General features: G+C 40.3%; 1 protein-coding gene across 8 annotated transcripts in view; it reads right to left on the reverse strand.

Moving 5' to 3' along the window:
• Positions 1 to 471: 471 nt before the first annotated feature.
• septin5a (septin 5a) overlaps positions 472 to 21903 on the reverse strand; it is a 218666-nt gene continuing 197234 nt past the window's right edge. For all 8 annotated transcript variants that reach the window (XM_048556126.2, XM_048556130.2, XM_048556131.2 and 5 more), the window contains 9 exons: positions 18286 to 18372; positions 16289 to 16412; positions 12819 to 12953; positions 11448 to 11565; positions 9193 to 9294; positions 6726 to 6822; positions 4435 to 4570; positions 1731 to 1833; positions 472 to 875 (listed from right to left, as the gene is read on the reverse strand). In XM_048556126.2, the coding sequence (XP_048412083.2) occupies positions 819 to 875; positions 1731 to 1833; positions 4435 to 4570; positions 6726 to 6822; positions 9193 to 9294; positions 11448 to 11565; positions 12819 to 12953; positions 16289 to 16412; positions 18286 to 18372 (959 nt within the window). In that variant the 3' untranslated portion in view covers positions 472 to 818. The remainder of the gene's footprint in view (positions 876 to 1730; positions 1834 to 4434; positions 4571 to 6725; positions 6823 to 9192; positions 9295 to 11447; positions 11566 to 12818; positions 12954 to 16288; positions 16413 to 18285; positions 18373 to 21903) is intronic.

Raw genomic sequence — 21903 nt, forward strand, 5'->3', positions numbered from 1 at the left:
GAAACTTGGTTTGTGTGTATTAACAACTCAATGAACAACAGTCAGAAGCAGAGCAAAGAAACATTCAACTGACACTAACTTGTCAAATCATTCTATGAGGACCTTTGTATGAAACTGACAGGCTAATTAAAAATCTTCTATCTCATGCAGTAGTCATTCCCTAGTGCAGAAATGGTCCAGTCAAATTTCAATGACAGGATGTGAGTCTACAGTAGGTTTGAAACCTGTGCCAAGCCCTAATTCTGCAGTGCAAAGCCCTGATGGCCCCTAAGCTTTGTTCAGTCTTCTGTTGTAACTATGATAGGAGATCGGATGGTACATGGAAAAAAATGAGTCAGTCGTCATGTTGTTTCTCTGAGAATTTGTCCAAGAAACCTCACTGCCCTTCTATGGCAAATCCAGGCATGTATTGGTTGCTATGAAACCAAAAACTGACCAGCACTCACCTATAAATAAAGCTGACTGCCTGAAAACACGCCAATTTGAAAACATTTATTAGTAAAGAATATTTTCCACAGAAGCATTCCAATGCAGCCATGTCTCTGAATGGTTTTCAATTGTACTGACAAGATATTAAATACAAACCCAAACAAACAAGCAGGATATGTGAATGATATGGTGGCACTATACAGAGTAGGCCAGACATGTGGTCACCCTCTAGCTGTCTCTAGAGTAAAACAGAAAACACGGGACACATTCTGTACAGTGCATTTTTTCCCTCAGAGGCGTGCCCCTGTGCCTTGTCCAGCCTTCTTCATTCCTATTGGATTTGGCTGAAGAGGTGAGTCTTTGTGTTTCGTTCGGTATCAGTCCGTCACTCACTGATCCTGCATTTGTTGTTGCATTCGTTGCAACATTTCTTGCATTCGCCGCAGCTGTAGAAAGAAAGCCCATATTACTGAGTACTGCATCTACTGCCACCCACCTGCAACAAATAGCAGCTAAACATCAATTTCATGCAGCCAATACAATAGGATCATGGTTACCTAAAGAGATTGGGAACAAACATATTCAGATAATGCTTAATCCAGTGTGCATACTAATTGATTGCTACATACCATTAAATAACATACATTTTACTATGAAAATTGTACTTGCTACACTTTCTTAATCCATGACATGGAGAATGCAAACAGTTTGGCTACTTGGTTGATTTAGAAAGTTAACATAAATTTTCAACTTGCTACCCAGATGTAAAACTGACACTTTGGATGAGCCACCTGTTGTGTGAAGTAGCAAACTTCAATTTCTGATGATTTTAATGGAAATTGAAATTGGGAAAACATCTGTACTGAACAGCCAATTTGTAACTGGAGTTTCATCACTGGTAGCAAGTTGGAAGTGTAGCCCTTTGTCACTTGGACAAACCATCGCCACAAGCCCTATTGTCAGCATGAACCATGTCCTGAGAATGAGTAAAACTTGCAAGAATGATCACACTTGTCTGGTGCCACCAATCATCTAAGAATCTGCTAATTGTTTTGCTCATTACCAGAGTGATAAAATATTCCATCTGCTGTGAATTGAAAATGGTCACTACATGACATCTTTCAGAATAATTCAAAGCAAAAATGTCAGACAGAAGGAATGACAGCAATAAGATAAAAAGTTGAAGTCACAACAATGAAGTAAAAGTTTACAGATAAGCCTATTCACACAAACAGCCAACATCACAAGATGTCTTATAGTTACGGGGTACACAGTATAGCCTAGGGTCCCCAGATGCTCACCTCCTCATCCTTCATTTTGATCAGTTTCTCTGTCTCTGCATCTGGAGTTGGCACAGGTAGCAAGGGGAGTGGACTTTCAGCTCGGTTGTCCTGGGTCAATTTACTGTGAAGTTCAAGAAAAAAATTTCAATGGCTTTGTTCTTCTCACTTTGACGTGAAATAAATTAATACGAATAAAGAGTTTTAGACCTTGAAATTCATCAAGGTGATTCTGTCAAGCTCCAGTTAACACTTCACCAAGAGACAAAAAAAAGTCTCCAAGGAAACACTGCAAACAGCTTAAAATGGTTACTGAGGTTGTTTCTTCCAGTGGTCTCCCATCAGAATTACAATAAGGGCATGTGGTGCAGGGAAGCCCCTACAGAACGTCAGAGCCACTTATTCATTAATTTCTATGTATAATGGGGGAAAACAAACAGTAAGTCAGTAATTTTCACAAGAGGTTCTGAGTTCCAATCATGCAGCTTTCTTCTTTGGCAGAAGATTGATGGAAACCCAGGGCAAATTATGCAAGTGGCAGTTACAAAAGATGACAGTAGAAACCTCCATTAAGAATCTTCTCATTCAGTGCCAAACACTGTTATTCTCTTTTTGGAAGAGTACATACTTTAATCAACTTTTGTTCATGTTGAATGCAGTAGGCCAAGTGATTTGAATAATTCTTCAATTGACTGCACATTGATGGAATCTCATCAATGTAAGGGAAACATTGATCTGATTAATAAATGATATCAGATGCAGATGAACGCATAACAATTTTACATTGCACGGATCAATCATAAATATGAATGAAATAAAAGTTTATTATATTAGGCTTCAGGGTCATTGTCAGACTATGCAGTGAGACAACTGAGAAAGCTGACAAAATGCCAGGCTAGATTGTCAGCAGAAAATAAACTTATTGAGCTTCTGATCAGATTGTACATTGCACTTATCAGATCACACTTGAATTATTGTATACAGTTCTGTAAAAAGCATACGCAACCGTTGGCATTAAGAGTATTCAGCCACAGAAAGAATTCCCAGTGTATAATGCATGAAACATGGGGAAAGTTTAACAACCAAACCCTGAACTACTCAGAAGAATGGTAAAGGAAACTTAAAGGCAATGTGAAAGGACGGATGAGTAAACTATTAAACAACTTAGGTATGATAAACTCTAAATATGGCTCTCATTATGATCAGATTAATGAAGGTCAAGGTTAAAGGATTGCATTAGTGAAGATTAAATCATTTGGGGTCAATTATAAAGGTTGTAAAATGAAAGATACAACATAATGCAAGTAATGGATATCAATGACATAGGTCTGGAAATTTCATGGGAATTCGACTGATCTGCAGTAACTTTTATAGTGGTTGGGAGAAAGCCCCACAGAAACTGTGTTATGTCCATGTTCAGTCATATATTCATGAGTTCCAGTGAATCCAGTCTATATTACTTTGTTAGATAAGGTAGATGGGATCAGCTACAGAAGAATCTGAGGCATGGACTACAAGAACAAGGAGGTTATGGTGGGATTGTATTAACTACAGCTCGGCCATAACTTGAGTACTGGGTGCAATACTGGTCAGCACCATTATAGTAATGATATGACTGCACTAGAGAAAGTGCAGAGGAGATTTACCAGGATGCTGCCTGGGCTGAAGTGACTGAACTATGAAGAAAGATTGGATGGACTGGACTTGTTTTTGTTGGAGCAGTAAAGGTTGAAAGGGGACCTGTTAGAGGTGTAAAACGTTATGAGTGGCATAGCCACTTGGGGAATGTACTTTTTCCATTAGCTGTGGGTCAGCAACCATGGGAGAATGATTTGAGGTGAGAAGTAGAAAGTTAACAGGGAAAATGAAGAGAAGTTATTTTCACTCACAGAGTAGTGGGAATCTGGAACTCACAGTCTGAAAGGATTGTTGAGTCAGAAATTCTCGTAACATTTAAGCAGATATTCATTTGCATTGCTATAGCTTCCAGGGCTACAGGCCAAAAGTTGTAAAATGTGATTGGTGCAGTAAGATCTTTTTTGACTGGAACAGACATAATTTAGCTGAATGGCTTCCCACAGTGTCTATGAGGTGGCAGGTCAGCCCCCTGGGAAGTTCAAAGCCACCATCTTACAGACATTCTTTATTGGGATGAATGTTTTTGCCAATGGCTGCCTATCAAGCAGACCACAACCCTTTTCAGATGATTCTCCTCTCATGATGATCAATGGTTGATATCTCCACATAGGGGCGGCACGGTGGCTCAGTGGTTAGCACTGATGCCGCACAGTACCAGGGACCTGGGTTCGATTCCACCCTCGGGAGACTGTCTGTGTGGAGTTTGCACATTCTTCCCGTGTCTGTGGTTTCGTCCTGCAGTCCAAGGACGTGAAGGCGAGCAGGATTAGCAACGGGAAATACAGGGATAGGGTAGGGAGGTAGGACGGGAGTGGATTGCTCTTCGAAGGGTGGTTGTGGACTCGATGGGCCGAATGGCCTGCTCCCACATTCTACGATTCCAATGTGGCTGAGATCTGCAAACAACAGAGTTAACTGGCTGGTGGGATTCTTGCAACCTTCCATCAGACCTGTGCGTTAGTGGCCGAATGGGCTTTGACACAACAGTGCTTGTACTAGCACCTATTCCAATGAATAAATCTTAACGTTGTCTGGCAGATCCAATTCTCCATGACAGGGTGAGTGCAAGAGTAGATGCTAAACGTACCTGGTCATCTCCTGAATACACCTGGCCCGGAAATTCTCATAGTGAACGTCCCATGTCACATCCTTCAGGTCCTGCATGTGCGTTCGGATTAGCATATTCCGCAGTTTCACAAAGTCGCAGTGCGCCTGATTCTCCACTAGGAAGGCAAGACAAAAAGGAAGCTTGTCGGCTACATTCTCAAACTGTTCACTGTGTTTATAGATATTTTAACCAACCTGATCAGAGATGCTATGACACACAAATGGAGTGCAGTCATAGAGTTGTACACACGGAAACAGGCCCTTTGTTCCAACTTGTCCATGCCGACAAAATTAATCCAGTCTCATTTGCCAGCATTTTGCCAATATCCCTCCAAACTGTTCCTATTTATGTATCCATCCACATGCCTTTTAAATGCTGCCACCACTTCCTCTGGCAGCTCATTCCATATATGCACTCCCTCTGCATGAAAATGTTGACCCCCAGGTCCCTTTTAAATCTTTCCCCTCTCACCTTAAACCTATGTCCTCTGGTTTTGGACTCCCCTATCCCGAGAAAAGACCTTGGCTATTCACTCTATCCATGCCCCTGTACAAGCCTCAGCCTCCAGCGCTAAATGGAAAATAGCCCCAGCCTATTCAGCCTCTCCCTATAACTCAAACCCTCCAGCCCTGGCAACATCCTTAGAGATCTTTTCTGAATCTTTTCTAGTTTCACAACATCTTTCCTCTATCAGGGAGACCCGAAATGAACACAGTATTCCAAAAGTGGCCTACCCAATGTCCTGTACAGCTGCAACATGACCTCCCGACTTCCTGAAGTCAGGCATTCTAGCCCAAAGATACAGATGCTACCACTGCAGCACGAGATACCTAATTTCATCACAATTTTATATGTGCACACTTCCAAAGCAGTGGATGTATTAGCAGGCAGCAACATTAATGTATTGTTTATGATAGTAACCATTTTTCTCTTAGCTGATAACACGGCTGGCACCATGGCAGGGAAGTGGCCACAACAGTTTTATTGAGACTGACAGCACATTGAATTCAAAAGCCCCACAGCACGTCAATGCAAAATTCAGGAGTTGGAGGCAATTATCACTCACCATGCTAGTTTTTTTGGTGCAACTTATTAGAAATCAGCGTAACCACTACTTTTGGCAGAAGTTTTATGTATCACAAAGCAAATTTCCATCACATTTTGGGCTAGTTTGAAGAAAAAATTACATGGGAGAGTTACACCAGACTAAACTTTCCTTGTTCACTCTAATGACTGCAGTGTGAATTGGAGGATGGAGGTCAAGGGGTGACCTTGCAGAGGTTTATAAAATCATGAAGGGCATAACTAATGTTAATCGCAAAGGTCTTTACCCTAGGGTAGGGGAGTTTAAAAACTAGAGGGTATAATTTTAAGCTGAGAGGAGAAAGATTTAAAAGGGACCTGAGGGGTAACCTTTTCACACAGAGAGTGGTTTGTAAGTGAAATGAGCTAGAAGCAGGTACAATTACAACATTTAAAAGACTTTTAGACAGGTACATGAGTCGGAAAGGTTTGGAGAGATATTGGCCAAATGCAGGCAAATGGGACTATTTTCGTTTGGGAAACTTAGTTGGCATGGACAAGTTTGACCGAAGGGTCTGTTTCTATGCTGTATATGACGCCACGGCTCTATAAGTAATGGCATTATTAGGATTGCATAATTAAAAGGAATTGGTAATGATGTGAATTTTTTCCAACTTCTCACCACCTGTTACTGATTAACCTTTTTGAAGGAGGATTGCACAGGCAACTCTTCAATAAAAGTGGTTGAATGCATTGTACAAGTCTAAACATCGAGAATCAATGAGCCATTTAGTCCTGGGGTCAACACTATTGAATTTGAGCTTATCTTCAGCCAATATTCAGAAACAGTTATTTACAGCAAGGGTCACTGGAAAGCATTAAAGAAAATCCTTACCTGAGGACATTTACTCTGAAGGCAATTGTCCCATCCAGCAGTTGTCTCACAAAAGAACAGCTAACTGGGCAGAGATGTACTATTGAACTTGGGCTCTTCACATTTCTTTATGTTGGCTTGATATCATCTATTGATACAATCAGAGCCATGCCATGCTGGTGTTTGTGTCTTCACTCAGTTTTAGCATTTTCAATTTTATACATTTACGTGACTGTTTAAGTGTCATTTTTGCTGAAGTACTCATTTTCTCATAGGGTTTAAATACAATAAAAATTGTCTCATACCGTATGCTTCTTTCTGAATAAATTCGCTTGGATTCTGGTATCGCTGTACCCTCCTAAATTAGGCTCACCTTCTACAATCCCCCAGGGATACAGTCGCCCACGGACTCTCTGACCCCGTGCCTCCACCACTGTGTTGCTGCCAATGACTGCAAAAGGAATGCTCTCCTAAAAAGAAAGGGAAGAACTGAAAAACCTGCATTGATATAACACCTTTCAGAGATACTATATGACCCACATGGTTAATGGCCAATGAAGTACTTTTGAAGTGTAGTCACTTTAGTTATAACGGAAATATGACAACCACTTTATGAACAACGATGTCCCACAAACAGTATTGTGATAATGACATATATATTGTGACATATATATTGTCAGGTCACCAGGGTGAACATTCTTACTCTTCTTTAAAATGGTGCAGTGAGGTTTTTACATTGTACTCAAATGCAGACTCAGACTCTGACTCTCAGCCTTGGCAAGGATCTGGTATGGTGGTCTCCCGGCCTGGCATGGACTTCCAAGATTATTCCAGTGCAGTCTCCCAGCCTCAATGTGAAGCTTGGCAGTCTGGAATCAAGGCCCGTCGTGGACTGGAGGCTAGGGGGCTTTGAAGGACTGTTGTTCTGAACTTTTTAGAACATAGAACATAGAACATAGAACAGTACGGCACAGAACAGGCCCTTCAGCCCACAATGTTGTGCCGACCATTGATCCTCATGTATGCACCCTCAAATTTCTGTGACCCATATGCATGTCCAGCAGTCTCTTAAATGACCCCAATGACCTTGCTTCCACAACTGCTGCTGGCAACGCATTCCATGCTCTCACAACTCTCTGTGTCAAGAACCCGCCTCTGACATCCCCTCTATACTTTCCTCCAACCAGCTTAAAACTATGACCCCTCGTGCTAGCCATTTCTGCCCTGGGAAATAGTCTCTGGCTATCAACTCTATCTATGCCTCTCATTATCTTGTATACCTCAATTAGGTCCCCTCTCCTCCTCCTTTTCTCCAATGAAAAGAGACCGAGTTCAGTCAACCTCTCTTCATAAGATAAGCCCTCCAGTCCAGGCAGCATCCTGGTAAACCTCCTCTGAACCCTCTCCAAAGCATCCACATCTTTCCTATAATAGGGCGACCAGAACTGGACGCAGTATTCCAAGTGCGGTCTAACCAAAGTTTTATAGAGCTGCAACAAGATCTCACAACTCTTAAACTCAATCCCCTTGTTAATGAAAGCCAAAACACCATATGCTTTCTTAACAACCCTGTCCACTTGGGTGGCCATTTTAAGGGATCTATGTATCTACACGCCAAGATCCCTCTGTTCCTCCACACTGCCAAGAATCCTGTCCTTTTCCTCTATCCTTTTATTTCTCTATTTTCTAATTTATTCCAATGGTCTGCAATACTGGACTTTTTATTTCTTTATTTTTCTATTTTTTTTCTCCCTGAGAAGTTGTGTGGAAGAATCTTTACCTTGTTACCTTGTATTTGAGGTGGTGCTGGAATTGGTGACTTGTAAACTTTCCACTGCACTCATTTCAGTACATGTGACAATAAAGCTAATTCAATTCAATTCAATTCAACATTGACCTGAGAAAGCAAGTGCGCCTCAGTTTATTGTGTCATTCCAAAGCTGTCAGTTCTGATAAAGCAGCACGATCTCAGCACCAAAGTCGTGTCTCATATTTGATTTTTATGTTCCGGCGCTGGAGTAGAACTTGAACCTACAAACTTCAGAATCAGAGGAAAGAGAGAACCCCACAGAACCTCAGCTAATAGCTGATTCCTGTCATTAAACAAAGGCAGAAATGGCATTTAGCAGGATGAATAAAACTGAAAGGCTAAACATTTCACAATGCCTAACTAACATCTTCTCAAAAGGTGTCCTCATTTGTTAACTGATTCACACCTAAATCAGCAAATTGCATTTCAAAATTAATGAGGATTAATTAGTAAAGATAACAAGAACAGACAGTAAAGAAAGGAAGATAATGAACCGAGTCTGAATGGCCTGTCATGTTCCTCTGTGAGAATAGTTAAGGGCTTTGATCATTGGCCATTACCTTTCCTAATGACATGAACAAACACAAAGTACAGAGGTTCTGAACAAGCGAGTGAAAATTGACTAAAATGATGTTCTTTGTCTATCTTGTAATGTTATGCTGCTTATTGATTTCAAGATACATTTTGGAATGAGGTTCTATTCTGTTACATTTATTCTGGTTACTGGTCTAATGACCAAAGGTCGAAATGAAGTCCTATTCGATTCAATCTGAGGTTTGAAATGGAAGGATCCCAATGCCACTACAATTAAAAACAGGATGCACTCCATCAAGAAAGTGGTCAGAGTTGATGCTGATGTTGAAAATAGCTTAGCTGTACTTATTTTTATCTTAACTTTGTCTTTCCTGGGATCCATTTCCCCTGAAATCCAATTATAATTCATTCTTACAACGTTGATCTCCTCTTTCTATTCCTTCCTGCTGGTGTAAAATCTTTGTCTTGCATCCATTTCCCTAGAATGCCATCTTACCTTGAGTTCCTTGTCTTGTTGTTTAAACTCGTCATCTTCATCTGAGTCACACTCTGGAAATTGATATATTTTAATTCCATATTGTTCAATTTCATCTCTAATCTGCATTGGCATAGGAATGAACATGACATGGTTATTCTCCTAAGAAACTGACGGATGTACTAAAGTATTCATGATGAAAATAACAATAAATCTGTTTTGTATAGGAAAGCATGCCAATGAATTTCAGGAGGAAACAGAGACTAAGTAAGAGTGAGAACAAAGGTAGAAAGTCAAGTGATGGTATAAACATGGTATTGGCTTTGAGAGATTTTTAGGAAGAGTTGCTGGAAGACAAAGGATGAAAGAAGAGAATGGTAGTATCTGGAAATGTGATAACTGAATACCCTGTGATAAAATGTGGCACAGGAGGAAAAATAAAATATTGTAGACTAGAGTCAGAAAGACATCAAATATAAACTGCGACACAGAGATTGAGCATGTTACAGAGATGGTGGAGGAACAGGTGAGTAATGGGAGTTCATGAAGTGATTTCTGCCGAAGAATGAGGGCTTCAAAACAGTGGCTGTGGGGCAGTGGCAATCCCTGGGGTTGGTACAATAAACAGTTGACACTATATACAATGGCAGCAGGAGTTTTGTAAGAGTTGGAATTTAGCAGGATGAATAAAAGTGAAAGGCTAAATGTCTTCACAATGTCTGACTAACATCTTCTCAAAAAGTGTCTTAATTTGCTAACTGATTCACACCTAAATCAGCAAATTGCATCTCAAGCTTAATGAGATTAATTGGAACTGGAGAAGTAGGGCAGGAGAACAATACAGAATGTTGAGTTTGGAGATGACAGACAAGTGGAATGCACAGACAAGTGCCAGCTGATAGAGACAGAGGTAGAAACAGTCAAAACCTGTGCTCGATGGGATTCAGCCTCAGCAAACAGCCAAAGGGGAGCATGGAATGGAAGGCTGGGCCACAAAACTTTTCAGCTAAGGTCATAAGTACATGGTAGCATAGTGGTTTCATTACTGGGCCAATGTTGAGAGGACTAATAATCCCAGAATATGATTCTTGAGTTCCACTATTGATTCACTTTAAAAATAAGTCTGAAACAAAAGTTTGGTATCAGTAAAAGTGAAACTGTCACAATGTAAAAACCCTACTGGTTCACCAATAACCTATTGAGAGGTCAGGTCCAAGGCAGAATTGTGAAACATACTAAAAAGATGAACTATTAACTGCTTTCTGAAGTAATGTCACAGCCCACTCAGTTGTATAAAACAACAGGGCAACTAGGGATGGGTGAACAATGCTGACTTTATCAGTGATGCCCATATCTTGAAAATTAGCTGAAAGAAAAGATGGCCCTGATCTCATCAATCAGATGAAAAATGTTCTGCATTGTCCACAACTGGGGTGCTGAACAGGCTGTCAAATTGTACAGTGACAGTCATGGAGTTGAGAACATTGATTTTCAAGGTCATTTTAGGCTCAGAGGCCGACATTTAGATATTGCCCTTTCAATAATATCAAGAGACAGGGTGTAGATGAAAGAGAAGAGAGTTTGACAGTGGAACGTTAGAGCTTTCCATGGGTGACTGTCACAAAGATGACAACATTGTAGGTGATGCGTTATTGAGTCCATGTGGAGCAGATTCAGTAAAGACCAACCTGCTTCCTACCTCCTGAGTGAGTGAGGGCTGCCTGAGCCTGATCAGTTGAAATTTTGAACTTGGCATTGAGACCTAAAACATTGACACTTAATGACAATATTTGGGCTCACGGAAAAATGTTTGTCTGAAATTGCCTGGCATATTTTGATGGCTCAGTGGTATTATTGCTGGACTGTTAATCCAGAGACCCAGATAATGTTCTGCAGACTTCGAATCCCAACACTGCACATGGTAGAATTTGTTTTTTTTTAAAAATCAGGAATTAAGAGTCTAATGAAAAACTCATTCCGTTCACTAATGTCCTTTAGAGAATGAAACTGCCATCATGACCTGATCTGGCCTACATGTGACTCCAGACCAACAGTAAAGTGGTTGACGCTTAACTGCCCTCTGGACAATTAGGAATGGGCAATAAATGTTGGCCTATCCAGTGAAGCTCTCATCCTGTGAATGATTATTAAAAAAAAATCCCAGCATATCAAAATGGGGCCATTGACACTAATTCAGCACTTGCTATCTGGAAGATCTGAGATCAACACTCTTGTTCTTAGCTCAGAATTATCATTTTACGAAGATGATTTCTCACCCTCTCTTTGAGTTTCTTCACTTCAATGGGTGTGAGAGAGTCAGCTTTCGCAATCACCGGCACAATGTTCACTTTCTGGTGTAATGCCTTCATGAACTCTGTGTCCAGCGGCCGCAACCTTAACTCAAACAGATGGAATAAATTATTCCTCCAACAGACAAACCATCCCTGCTGAAACAAACAAACGGATCTTCACAGAGATAAACTGTGCCTACCCCAACACAAACAGATCACCTCCGAGATAAATCACACACCCTGCCCCCCACCTCACCAAACACATAACAGCAGACAAGCCCCCATTTCAACAAAAACAAACAGATCCTCCTAGAGACAATTCACCAGTCCCCACATCAAAATATAAATTGTACCTCAGGAGAATCAGATCACACCTTAGAGCAGGTAAACAGTTGTCAGCAATGGATTTAACTCAGAGTTATCAGGAGCACCGCTGTTCCTCTTGGCTCCCAGAAAGGCAAGTAAAATATTTAAATCTAAATTGCCTTTTCCGCCTCTTGCTGCCCATTCTGCCTGTCTTCCTAATGCTTACACAAATAAAGGAATCTCAAACTAGCAACCAACAGCCCCCTACCGCCAACTGCACAGGACGAGATGCCTGTTTCAAGTGTAGACCTGGGATATTTACAGAAGAATCTTTATTATTATGATCACTGAGCACTTCTAGTGTGGAATAAACACATGCCTGGCAGCTCCTAATAATCTGAGCTGTTATGTTTCCAGTTTACACCTGTAAGATGAGCACATTGCTGTCCAATTTTGACGGTATAGAACATTCTCCACAGACAGAACAAATTAATCACAGAACCATATCCACAATGTCATCTAAATCATCTAGAATGTGTCTGACTGATGGAGAAGCAAAGCTCAACACTAATCTACAAACAGAATCCTATTAAGGTTTAAGGGGGCCCATTCACCCATATTCAGAAAAGTCATGTTGATACAAAAATCACCAAAATTATGTTTCTGTCACTCACCAATAAGTATCTCCCAAAACTCTTCAACTCCCAAAGGTCAAACTGAGGGCAGAGTTCCACAAGGTCCTGCAAACACCCAGATCAACCAAGGCAGGAATTAAGAGTCTAATGATGACTATGAATCCATTGTCAATTGTCAGAAAAACCCATCTGGTTGACTAATACCCTCTAAACTCCGAATTGACATCATGCCTATTCATCTCCTATAGTAGAATGTTCCGAATCAGATCTGCATTTTCCTCCTGCCGCATTGATACTTCCTTCTGAGACCTCACAACAGCAGCATTATGCTCCTGCCTCTGCCTCTCGTTTTCAATTACAGCAGGAATGGACAAAAGGACAAGTCAATGACCTTCAGCTCCACTCTTCTTCTTACCCATGTCCGTAAGGAGAGATAAAATACAGGCAACAGTGCACTCGGTTATCCTGAATGTTCTTCCTGTTCAGGCCACTCTCGTCTCTGAAATACTGTTCAAACTGCTGGTCAATGTAGTCAGCTATAGGTTTCCAGCTGCAACAGAATAGGAAGAGACTGGAATCAAAGAGATCTCCTGATGGGTGATCTTTATTGCTTTAGCTAGCAAAGTAGCAAGACAACTGTGATTTGCTCTGATTTTGATTAAATGGACATTAAGATCATATGAGAGCACAGGAACATGACAAGGGCATTTGATTCATGGAGCCAATAGCTTCCAAATTTGTCATAACATTGACTTGTCTCAGCAGTGTCATGCTTTCACATATAGTGTTACATTCAAAGCAACCTGAAGTCTTTACGAGTATAGAATAGATCTGGACTGTTTGTTCCTGCTGTATCCATAGCATATGAAAAATTATTGTATCAGGGTCCCCGTTAACTGTATGGTAGTAAAACCCCCTTCAGGAGGGCTATTGTACATAGGTTTCTGCCTCGCACATTACCCGACATTTCCTGTCTGTTTACATCTCTGACTCTTGAGTTCTTCAGTCTACAGAAGCAACCTAGATACTCTCAGACAACAACAGAATTGCTGGAAAATCTCAGCAGATCTGGCAGCATCTGTGGAGAGAAATCAGAGTTAATGTTTCAGGTTGAGTGACCCTTCCTCGGACCTCTTACACATTGTTTCCACTGAGGTTATAGGAACCAGAGGACAGTCAGGATTTTCTATCTACAGCCCAGACATTGACATCAGGCAAAGGTGCCGACCCCATATCTTGCCAGGAGCAGTCTGACATTGACTTTTTATACAATTTCTCAACCAGTATCCAGAGAATGCACTTGCCAACCTATAAGGGCAACTAGTGTGCTCTTAAAGCTGAAGGGATGCCAGGAAGCCCTCCAGCACTGAGGAAGCTGCAGCCTCACAGTGCAGTTAAGGGACAGCAAGGGTATTTTAAAGTTTCTTGCTCAGCACTTTTAAAAACTTTGAATTTAATGTCAGCCACAGCTGCTTGACCACTATTACAGCAGAAGCGGTCACCAGGCAGTGACACCTGTGTGCTGGTGGAATTAACCTGCCCTATATATCCATGCTTTATCTCAAACTAGTACAAAAGCAAGGATGGCAGGGCAGGTTAATATATTGATAGCAAGCAGCAAAATGTAGATTTGTGCACTGTGTATATCATCTGATAGTCCCAGAAAAGGGAGCTCAGTCCCACTGCGAACAATTGACACTAACTGTGCAGTGTAAAGTCAACATAGGAATCATTAAGTCTACTTTTTCTAATGTTTTGGGGTTTATGCTTTGTGACCCTCTAAATGGATGGCCATTTTGTACGGTCATTTGCTTGTTATCACTGGGGCATTTACAGCTTTTAATTTTTGTTCACAAATGCTTATTTTAGTTGCACAGTACTGACAAGATTCTTTTTGGAATGTGCATTAGCATCACATTGTATAAGTCGATAACAATTGAAAACAATGAACCGAGAGCAGCCATAAGTTCAGCAGAGTTGCCAGAGAATAAAGAGCATTAACTCATGACAACTCCTTCAACAAGTGATTTAGTTCAGCTGTCCCCGAACACACATCTTGAACAGCTCCTCCTGTCCCTTTTTATGTAAGTGGATGTTGAATACTAGATATAGCACAGACAGTGAGGTACAAATTTTTGTCTCGGGCAAGATTTCCATAAATAGAACAAGCTGTGCACCAAGTTTCACCATTCATATTCTATGTCAACATTTCAAAGACAGATGCTGATATATATCAGCAGACACTTCTGGTTTAAATCATGATATTAAAATCGAAGCCTGATTTATGCACTGCAAAACGCTTATAGCCACATTCACCATGCTCCAATAGAGTTGCAATTATTCTCAATTATTAAGACTGTTAATTAACAAAATACCTATTTCCACATAAAGGAATTGCAGTAGGCTATAAAGTTACTCACACCATTCACCTAAACTATGCTTGCTCTGAAATTGAAATTCATCTAAACATTTTGGTTCTATAATATTAAAGATTCTTATTGAACAAAAAAATGATCAGTTTTAGTTTTGAAAAACAACAAATCAGCAACATTTTGAGAGAGAGTTCCAGATTTCCACTAACTTTTTTTCATATCAGTTCTGAACATGCATGTCTAATCTTCAGGCTATGCCCCTTTGTGCTGAGCTCACTCACAAGAGAAAATGCCTTCTCCTTTCCTACCTCAATTCAAATTTCTTCAATTAGGCTATCTCTTAATCTTTTAATATTCAAGGTCCTACAAATATAGTCAAGTTATTCAGTTCTTGGTCTTTAATGATAACTTAGTCCATGGTATAAATAGAAATATTTGAGGTTGCAGTGTTCAAAACTGAACATGATAAATGGAATCTAATTACAGCAGTGCAAAGTTGTATTATAACTTCAACTCCTACATTTTCATCCATCTTGGAATAAAGGCCAACATTCTACTAACCTTTTGTGTTTTTTTGCACCAGTCTAGTAGTACTTAGATCCCAAAATCTATTCATCAACAGTGCTTTTCAATTGCTCTTTAAAAAACTACTTGAACAAAGTTCCAAGTGGACAACGTCATCTCTTCCTACACTGAATTCCAATCACCATGGCGTAGCGATTGTAACAACATCAGCCAAGCGGACCTTGTAGAATGAGTTCCCTATCTGAGGCTGTTAATCTGGTCCAATCAGGGAGCCCTGGGTGACAGATATGAACAGGAGAGTCAGCGTTTCCTCTTGTAGTGTATTGGTAGTGCCCCTGCTGCTGGGCCAGCAGCCCTGAATTCAAGTCACACTTGCTCCAGAGCATGTGATAATATCTCTCTGAACACACTGATAAGAAAAATAGGTCAAATATTTTTAAAAAGAACCCGAATGTCAGAGGTTCTGTCCACTCGGAGAGTTGGCTCTGAGGAAGCTAGGTCAGTGTCAAGGAGTCTCCACATGCAAAGGAAGGTAACTTGGTGATGGGATACTGGCAGCTATGGAGTTATTCTACACAGATTATATGCTCAGTTAATCTGTCTATTGTCATAATCCAGAAAGCCAGGATATGAAGGATGGTACTGGAAGAAAGCTTTAAACATGCTTTATATGTAGTTACTTTCTGTGGTACATATCACAAATATTTACCTCCTTATCCAAGAATCATGGTTCAATCTGTTTTAATTTTCTAGGGGCACAACTGAACCTCTAGTCAATGCCCATCATCAAGACAGTTAAGTACAATTAACGCTGATGGCCCTTTACAATTTGCTGCTCTCATCTGCACCATTTACTGTCTCACCTAATACAGTATTGTGATCTTATTTATTGGAGAATGCTCATTGAAAACCAATTCAGCAGTGATGGAATTAGCTGCATATGTCCCCACGGCAATCTAATGCTCAATGATGTTGCATTTATACACACCTTTGTATGTTGTTCACTGCATCCCCAAACCCAGGCGTGTCAACTATCGTCAATTTTAGTTTGACACCTTTCTCTTCAATGTCCACAGTGTGTTTTATAATCTCCACTGTTTGGTTGATCCTTTCTGTAAGAAGGTTAGAGAAAGCATGAGTCTAAATCTCCTGCAAACCCAATCAGTATATAACATTCTGCACCTTAAGTATGATATCTGTGTTTCCTGATCTCAATTAACCAGCGATGATGGATTAACTGATCTCACGATAGACCTTTAATCCATGAAGTAAAAGCTGTTTTTAGCTAGGGTTGGCTTCCTGTTTTAGGTCATGGATTGCTGTTGACACTTGGATGCATGTAAATATCTCAAAAAATGCTGGATAGACATTACAAAAACACTGCTAACAAAAGTGAGTGTGTGTGTGATACTCTGCCTTCTAATGCGAGGAAACATTAGATTCAACTCTGGTCAATGGCATGTTATCAGAACTGGAAGATGATAGAGGTGTGCTGTTATTAAGGAAGTATTTAGTGAGGAAAAATGGGGGAAAGAGGAAAAGATGCAAAAGTATCTGATAGAATGGAGGCATGATTAAGTGACAAAAATGATGATGATGTGAGGCAAACTGAGTCAATAATGAAAAAAAAGGACAGAAACAAAGAATGAATCCAGAAGAGATATAAAATAGTTTATAACATAGCTAACATCACTAAAAATCCGGCCAAGATCTCTGTGGTTCATCAATATGGAAGAAGAATTGTCGGTACTTGTTTAAATGCCATTCATCCTTAGCATCATTCACTTACGATGAATTGTTGTTATCAAATAATTTTAAATGTTTCATTTATTACAGATCTTGTCTGGTCTGTTGAACGTTTATTCCAGAGTTCTAGCATCCACAGTATTTTGCATTGTTGTATAGGTGGTGTTGTTTCCATAGAACCAAGCCATTCAGCCCAACCATGCCAGGCTGGTGCTTCTTCTCAACACAAACCTCTTTCCAGTCTTCTTCATCTTACTTGGGTATATGGCAATGGGATGAGACATTTCAGTTGAGGGTAATTGATGATATACTCCTCAAGAAGTGAAGGTTAAAGGGAGTCATGACAGAGGTGTTCAGAGTCACAAGGTGTCTAGGTAAACCAGACAGGAAGAGTGTGTTTTGATTGGTAAAAAAATCAGTGATCAATGACTTAATGGCAATATGAGCAATGAGGAAAACTGCTTTTACACAGAGAGCGGTTCAAATCAGGAAAGCACTGCCCTAAGGTGTAGGGGAGGCAGACTCACTCATGAGCAATGAGAATGGTATTGCTTTCCCAGAACGAAATTAGAGAAAGGACTGAAAAAGGGGATTAGCTGAGAACAGAGAGCTGGCACTGGCTTGTAAGGCTGAATAGTTTTACTCTGGGCTGTGAACATTTTATGATCCAATCAGCATAAGCTGCTTTTGCCTTCTTCCTCACATACCACTGGATAAACAGTGATGATATTCAGCTCAACTACATCCTGTGGTAGTAAGTTTCACCACTCACTGGACAATGATATTTCTTCCAAATTTCCTTGTTGATTTCGCAGTGACTATTTAATAGTGATGGCCATTGTTTTGGATAAAACAGAGTGCATTGGCCTCCTACCTTACAAAAGTAGGGGCCACCTTAGAGCTCCAGGCTGGGTTTCCAGTGAAGTCTCCGAAAGCAAGAAACTTGATTAAAACCCTGAGAGGATGTAGTGTTAGTGAAAGCAAAGCAGTTATTCAAATGGGCAGCTATTGTTCCTATAACCGAGTCATACCCCATTAAGGATGGCATTAATAATGGCAATACAGGTGTGCAAGGTGGAAGTTTCTGCAACTTCACATCCTCCTTTGAGGATAAAGATGAGGTTTCCAAACAGAAAATTGAAGCGTTTCATTATTAGTGCAAAATGTCAACACTTTTACCTCCGTCCTTGTCAGCACAATGTTGATTATAGTATCAAATTAAAACATCTTTGATTTTACCTTCGGCATTGAGAAGTTTTCTGTCTTTGTAAAGGTCAGTAAGGAAGAGGCTCTTGACCAAAGTGGACTTTCCCAGCCCAGACTCTCCTGTGGAGAGAGTAGTCATGAATATAAAATACGCATCAAGCAGCAACTAATTCCTTCGAATATACCTCATAATCAGAAAAATGGCTAATTCCACTCACACCAATTTGTCAATGTTCCACTCAGATTTACTATTTCAATACTATAGGTTACCTACCTAAAACATTTTGTTTTGTGACATGGTGAACAAAATGAATGCAGTCAAGTATTTCATGATTTTTTTTTAAGAAGAATGAAGGGAAGCCAATTCATTTGGGCTAATGGGAATTGCATCCAGGTTTCAGAGAACCTGTGGGGGAGCCTCAATGGGAATTAAGTGTCCTTCAGGCACCGAACTGATCACTGTCAGCGATTCCTGGTGATTGAGGTCCCCAGTGGTTCACTTCACTCCTACTGCCAGCATTGTACTGACCAGAGGCCCAGAATCACAGTGGAAACCAGGCTGCAGTTGAATGAGGGCAGGATGGGGTTGCAAGGTGTGGAACACAACAGAGGTTGGGGGGAGGGGGGTAGCGGAGGGGATGAGAGAGGCAGGATCAGGACCTGTGCACATTTGAGGGCTCTGCTGCTGAAGGAGTGGTCACTGAAAGCCAAGTCCTAAACTGCCGTACCATTCCTTGTACCCGATTCCTATCCCACAGTTTGGTTTGGGGATCCATTGGCAGTGTGGACCTCTGCTTCATTCAATAGCTGCCAGCGCTCTCAGTGGCACTGGTGACAATGAATAGTTCCTGCCTTCTAGACAACAACGCCGAGTGGGCAGGACTTCTGCTGGCAGGGTCCTCAGTCCCAGGGAATGCCCAATGCTCATACAGTCATAGAGTTGTACAGCATGGAAATAGACCATTTAGTCCAATTCAACCATGCCAAACAGGTATCCTCGAATCATCTAGTCCCATTTGCCAGCATTTGGCCTGTATTCCTTTAAACCCTTCCCATTCAAGTACCCATCAAGATGCCTGTTAAATGTTGCAATCGTACCAGCCTCCACCACTTCCTCTAGCAGCTCCTTCCATACATGCACCACCCTCTGCATGAAAAATTTCCTCTTAGATCCCTTTTATATCTTTCCCCTCTCACCTTAAACTCAAGCTCCCTAGTTTTAGACTCCATACCATGGGAAAGAAATAACCTTGGCTATTCAACCTATCCATGCCCCTCATGATTTTATAAACCCCTATAAAGTCGCCCCTCAATCTCCGACATTCCAGAGAAAATATCTCCAGCCTATCTAACCTCTTGTCTAAAATCAAACTCTCCGACCCTGGCAAAATCCTTTTAAATCTCTTTTGCGGCCTTTCAAGTTTAACAAATCTTTCCTGTAGCAACTTGCAAAGGCACTTAACATCTGTGGGCCTCTCCCATAGGATTCAAGAGAGTCTCCCACCAGTTCACCAAGCACTCGGTGAGATCCCAGCAGGCTGACTAAATCTCATTTTATTTCGTTATATTTAGAGCAGAAAAGGTCAAACGAATGTTCAAAATTATGAAGGGTTTTGATACAACAAATAAAGAAATTAAAAATTCCAGTTGTACAAAGGTCCAAAACTAGAGGTCACAGATTTAAGGTAATTTACACACAGTAAATAAAAATGAGATGGTGACAAGAAACTATACAGTGAATTGGCACGTTCCAGAATAATTTACTTTAAAGCATAATGGAAGCAGATTCAATAATAACTTGCAAAAGGGAACTGGGTAAATATGTGAAAAACAATATTGGGGTGAACTGAAAAGCAGGAGAATGGGATTACAGTTGTTGAGTTGTTCTTTCAGACAGGCAGTACTCAAGAGGGAAATTATCATTTACAAATTTCAATTCAGATTTGTCATTGGAAATGGATGTAATTTGGATTATTTTTAAAAATGCAAATAAGCCAGAAATTTAAAATAAGTGGCTATAATGAAACAGTTCCAGAAGCTTTCTTTTCATACAAAATTGAATGATTTAGCAATTCAAATTAAACAACCTGAAATAAAAGCAATAGGTTACAGTCCATATAAGATTTATGGATTTCACCTTATTGCGTGGACCTCCAGACTTTCTATAAAGGACAGTATTGTTTGTAAAATCTCTCTCCATGTTGTAATATATAGAAATTTTAAAAGACAGGAACTCAATGAATTCAACAATCACCAACAGCACTACTCAATAAAAATGTGAGAATGAAGTCAATGGAACTTAAATTCTGGCAGTGCATAAAACCAGCAACATTTGGAAGATCACCTGCTCGGTCTTTCCACCTGTGACAATACTATGGCCTTGAGAGATGCATTTTGTCCTGACTTCTTTTGAACAGAGGTTTTAACACAGAGCTCTCTCATGAAAGCTCATAAAGTAAATAGTTTGTGCGGCTTTATTTTAAAGTTGGAAGAATAAGAGCAGCCTGAATGGGTGGGGCAAGCTCCCACAGACCCAGGACGTTTAGTTTAAGTTTATCAGTTGTAGCTGCTGAGGTCTTGAAACTGGTTGTGGAAGTTGTTTTCCCTCTCTCTGTCATAGCAAAAAGCTGGGGTTTCTCCTCCTGCTGCTAAAACTGCATGTGAGACAATCTGTTTTACTGAATTTGCCTTTGCTAAGGGTCTGGTTATGGGCTGTTACTACATTGGAACAGTTACTGTTTAGTGGTTAAACAATGTAGTCTTCTGATAAGTTTTTCAACAGAGCTAATTATTTCAATTTCTTCTTTCGTTTGTTGTTATTTATTTATAGTGTATGAATAAAATGTGTTTTGCTGCAAATCTGGTGGTTTGATCAATGAAATTGCACCTGGAACACAATGCCTGGCACTTGCCATTAAAATAAGAAAAGATTAGGGTCTAGGCTATCATCTTAAAATATTTTTGTGGGATTTTGATCTGGTTCATAACACATCCAAGTTTAAATTTCACACCACTATCCTTATTTTTAGGGTCACCAAAAAATGCGTTATGTGAACATAATTGAGTCTCATGAGTATTCTGGCTCAAAGCATTCTGGTCCTGAAATTATATGGAAGTCTGATGGTAGAATGTCAGCAGATCTCCCAAGGATTAGGCAGGGAATGAGTACTCATGCTGCTTCTTGAAATGCTCTACTGATCTAATGAACATAAAGCAGTTGACTGAGAGAAGCCCATAAAGTGATTCAATTGACTTTTACCACCTGATATTAACAAGCTATTGGTTCATTTTCAGCACTTAATGTTTTAAAATACACCAAATTTGAAAGAAGTGGTGACACAGAATAGCCATACTTTCAAACACTCTTAATCTTGAAAGGTTCACGTATTCCTATCTTTCTGAGATGGTTAGCAATATCAGCTATGTTCCTTTTCCAAGCCTCACACCAATCTTCTTCCTGAAAACACCCAATCATGTTGGAAAACGATCTGATGGCATCCTTTCTTTTCTAATTTGTTTTAACTATCAGCTTATCAACCGACATTCTTGATAAATTGGCAGAAATTATATACCTCAAATAGAGTCCTTGAGATGTACAGGATGGATGTCCAACTCTCCATGCCGACTAGATATCCTAAGCGAATCTGGTTT

The sequence above is a fragment of the Stegostoma tigrinum genome, chromosome 26 (genome assembly GCF_030684315.1).
Source record: "Stegostoma tigrinum isolate sSteTig4 chromosome 26, sSteTig4.hap1, whole genome shotgun sequence".
NCBI lineage: Eukaryota > Metazoa > Chordata > Chondrichthyes > Orectolobiformes > Stegostomatidae > Stegostoma > Stegostoma tigrinum.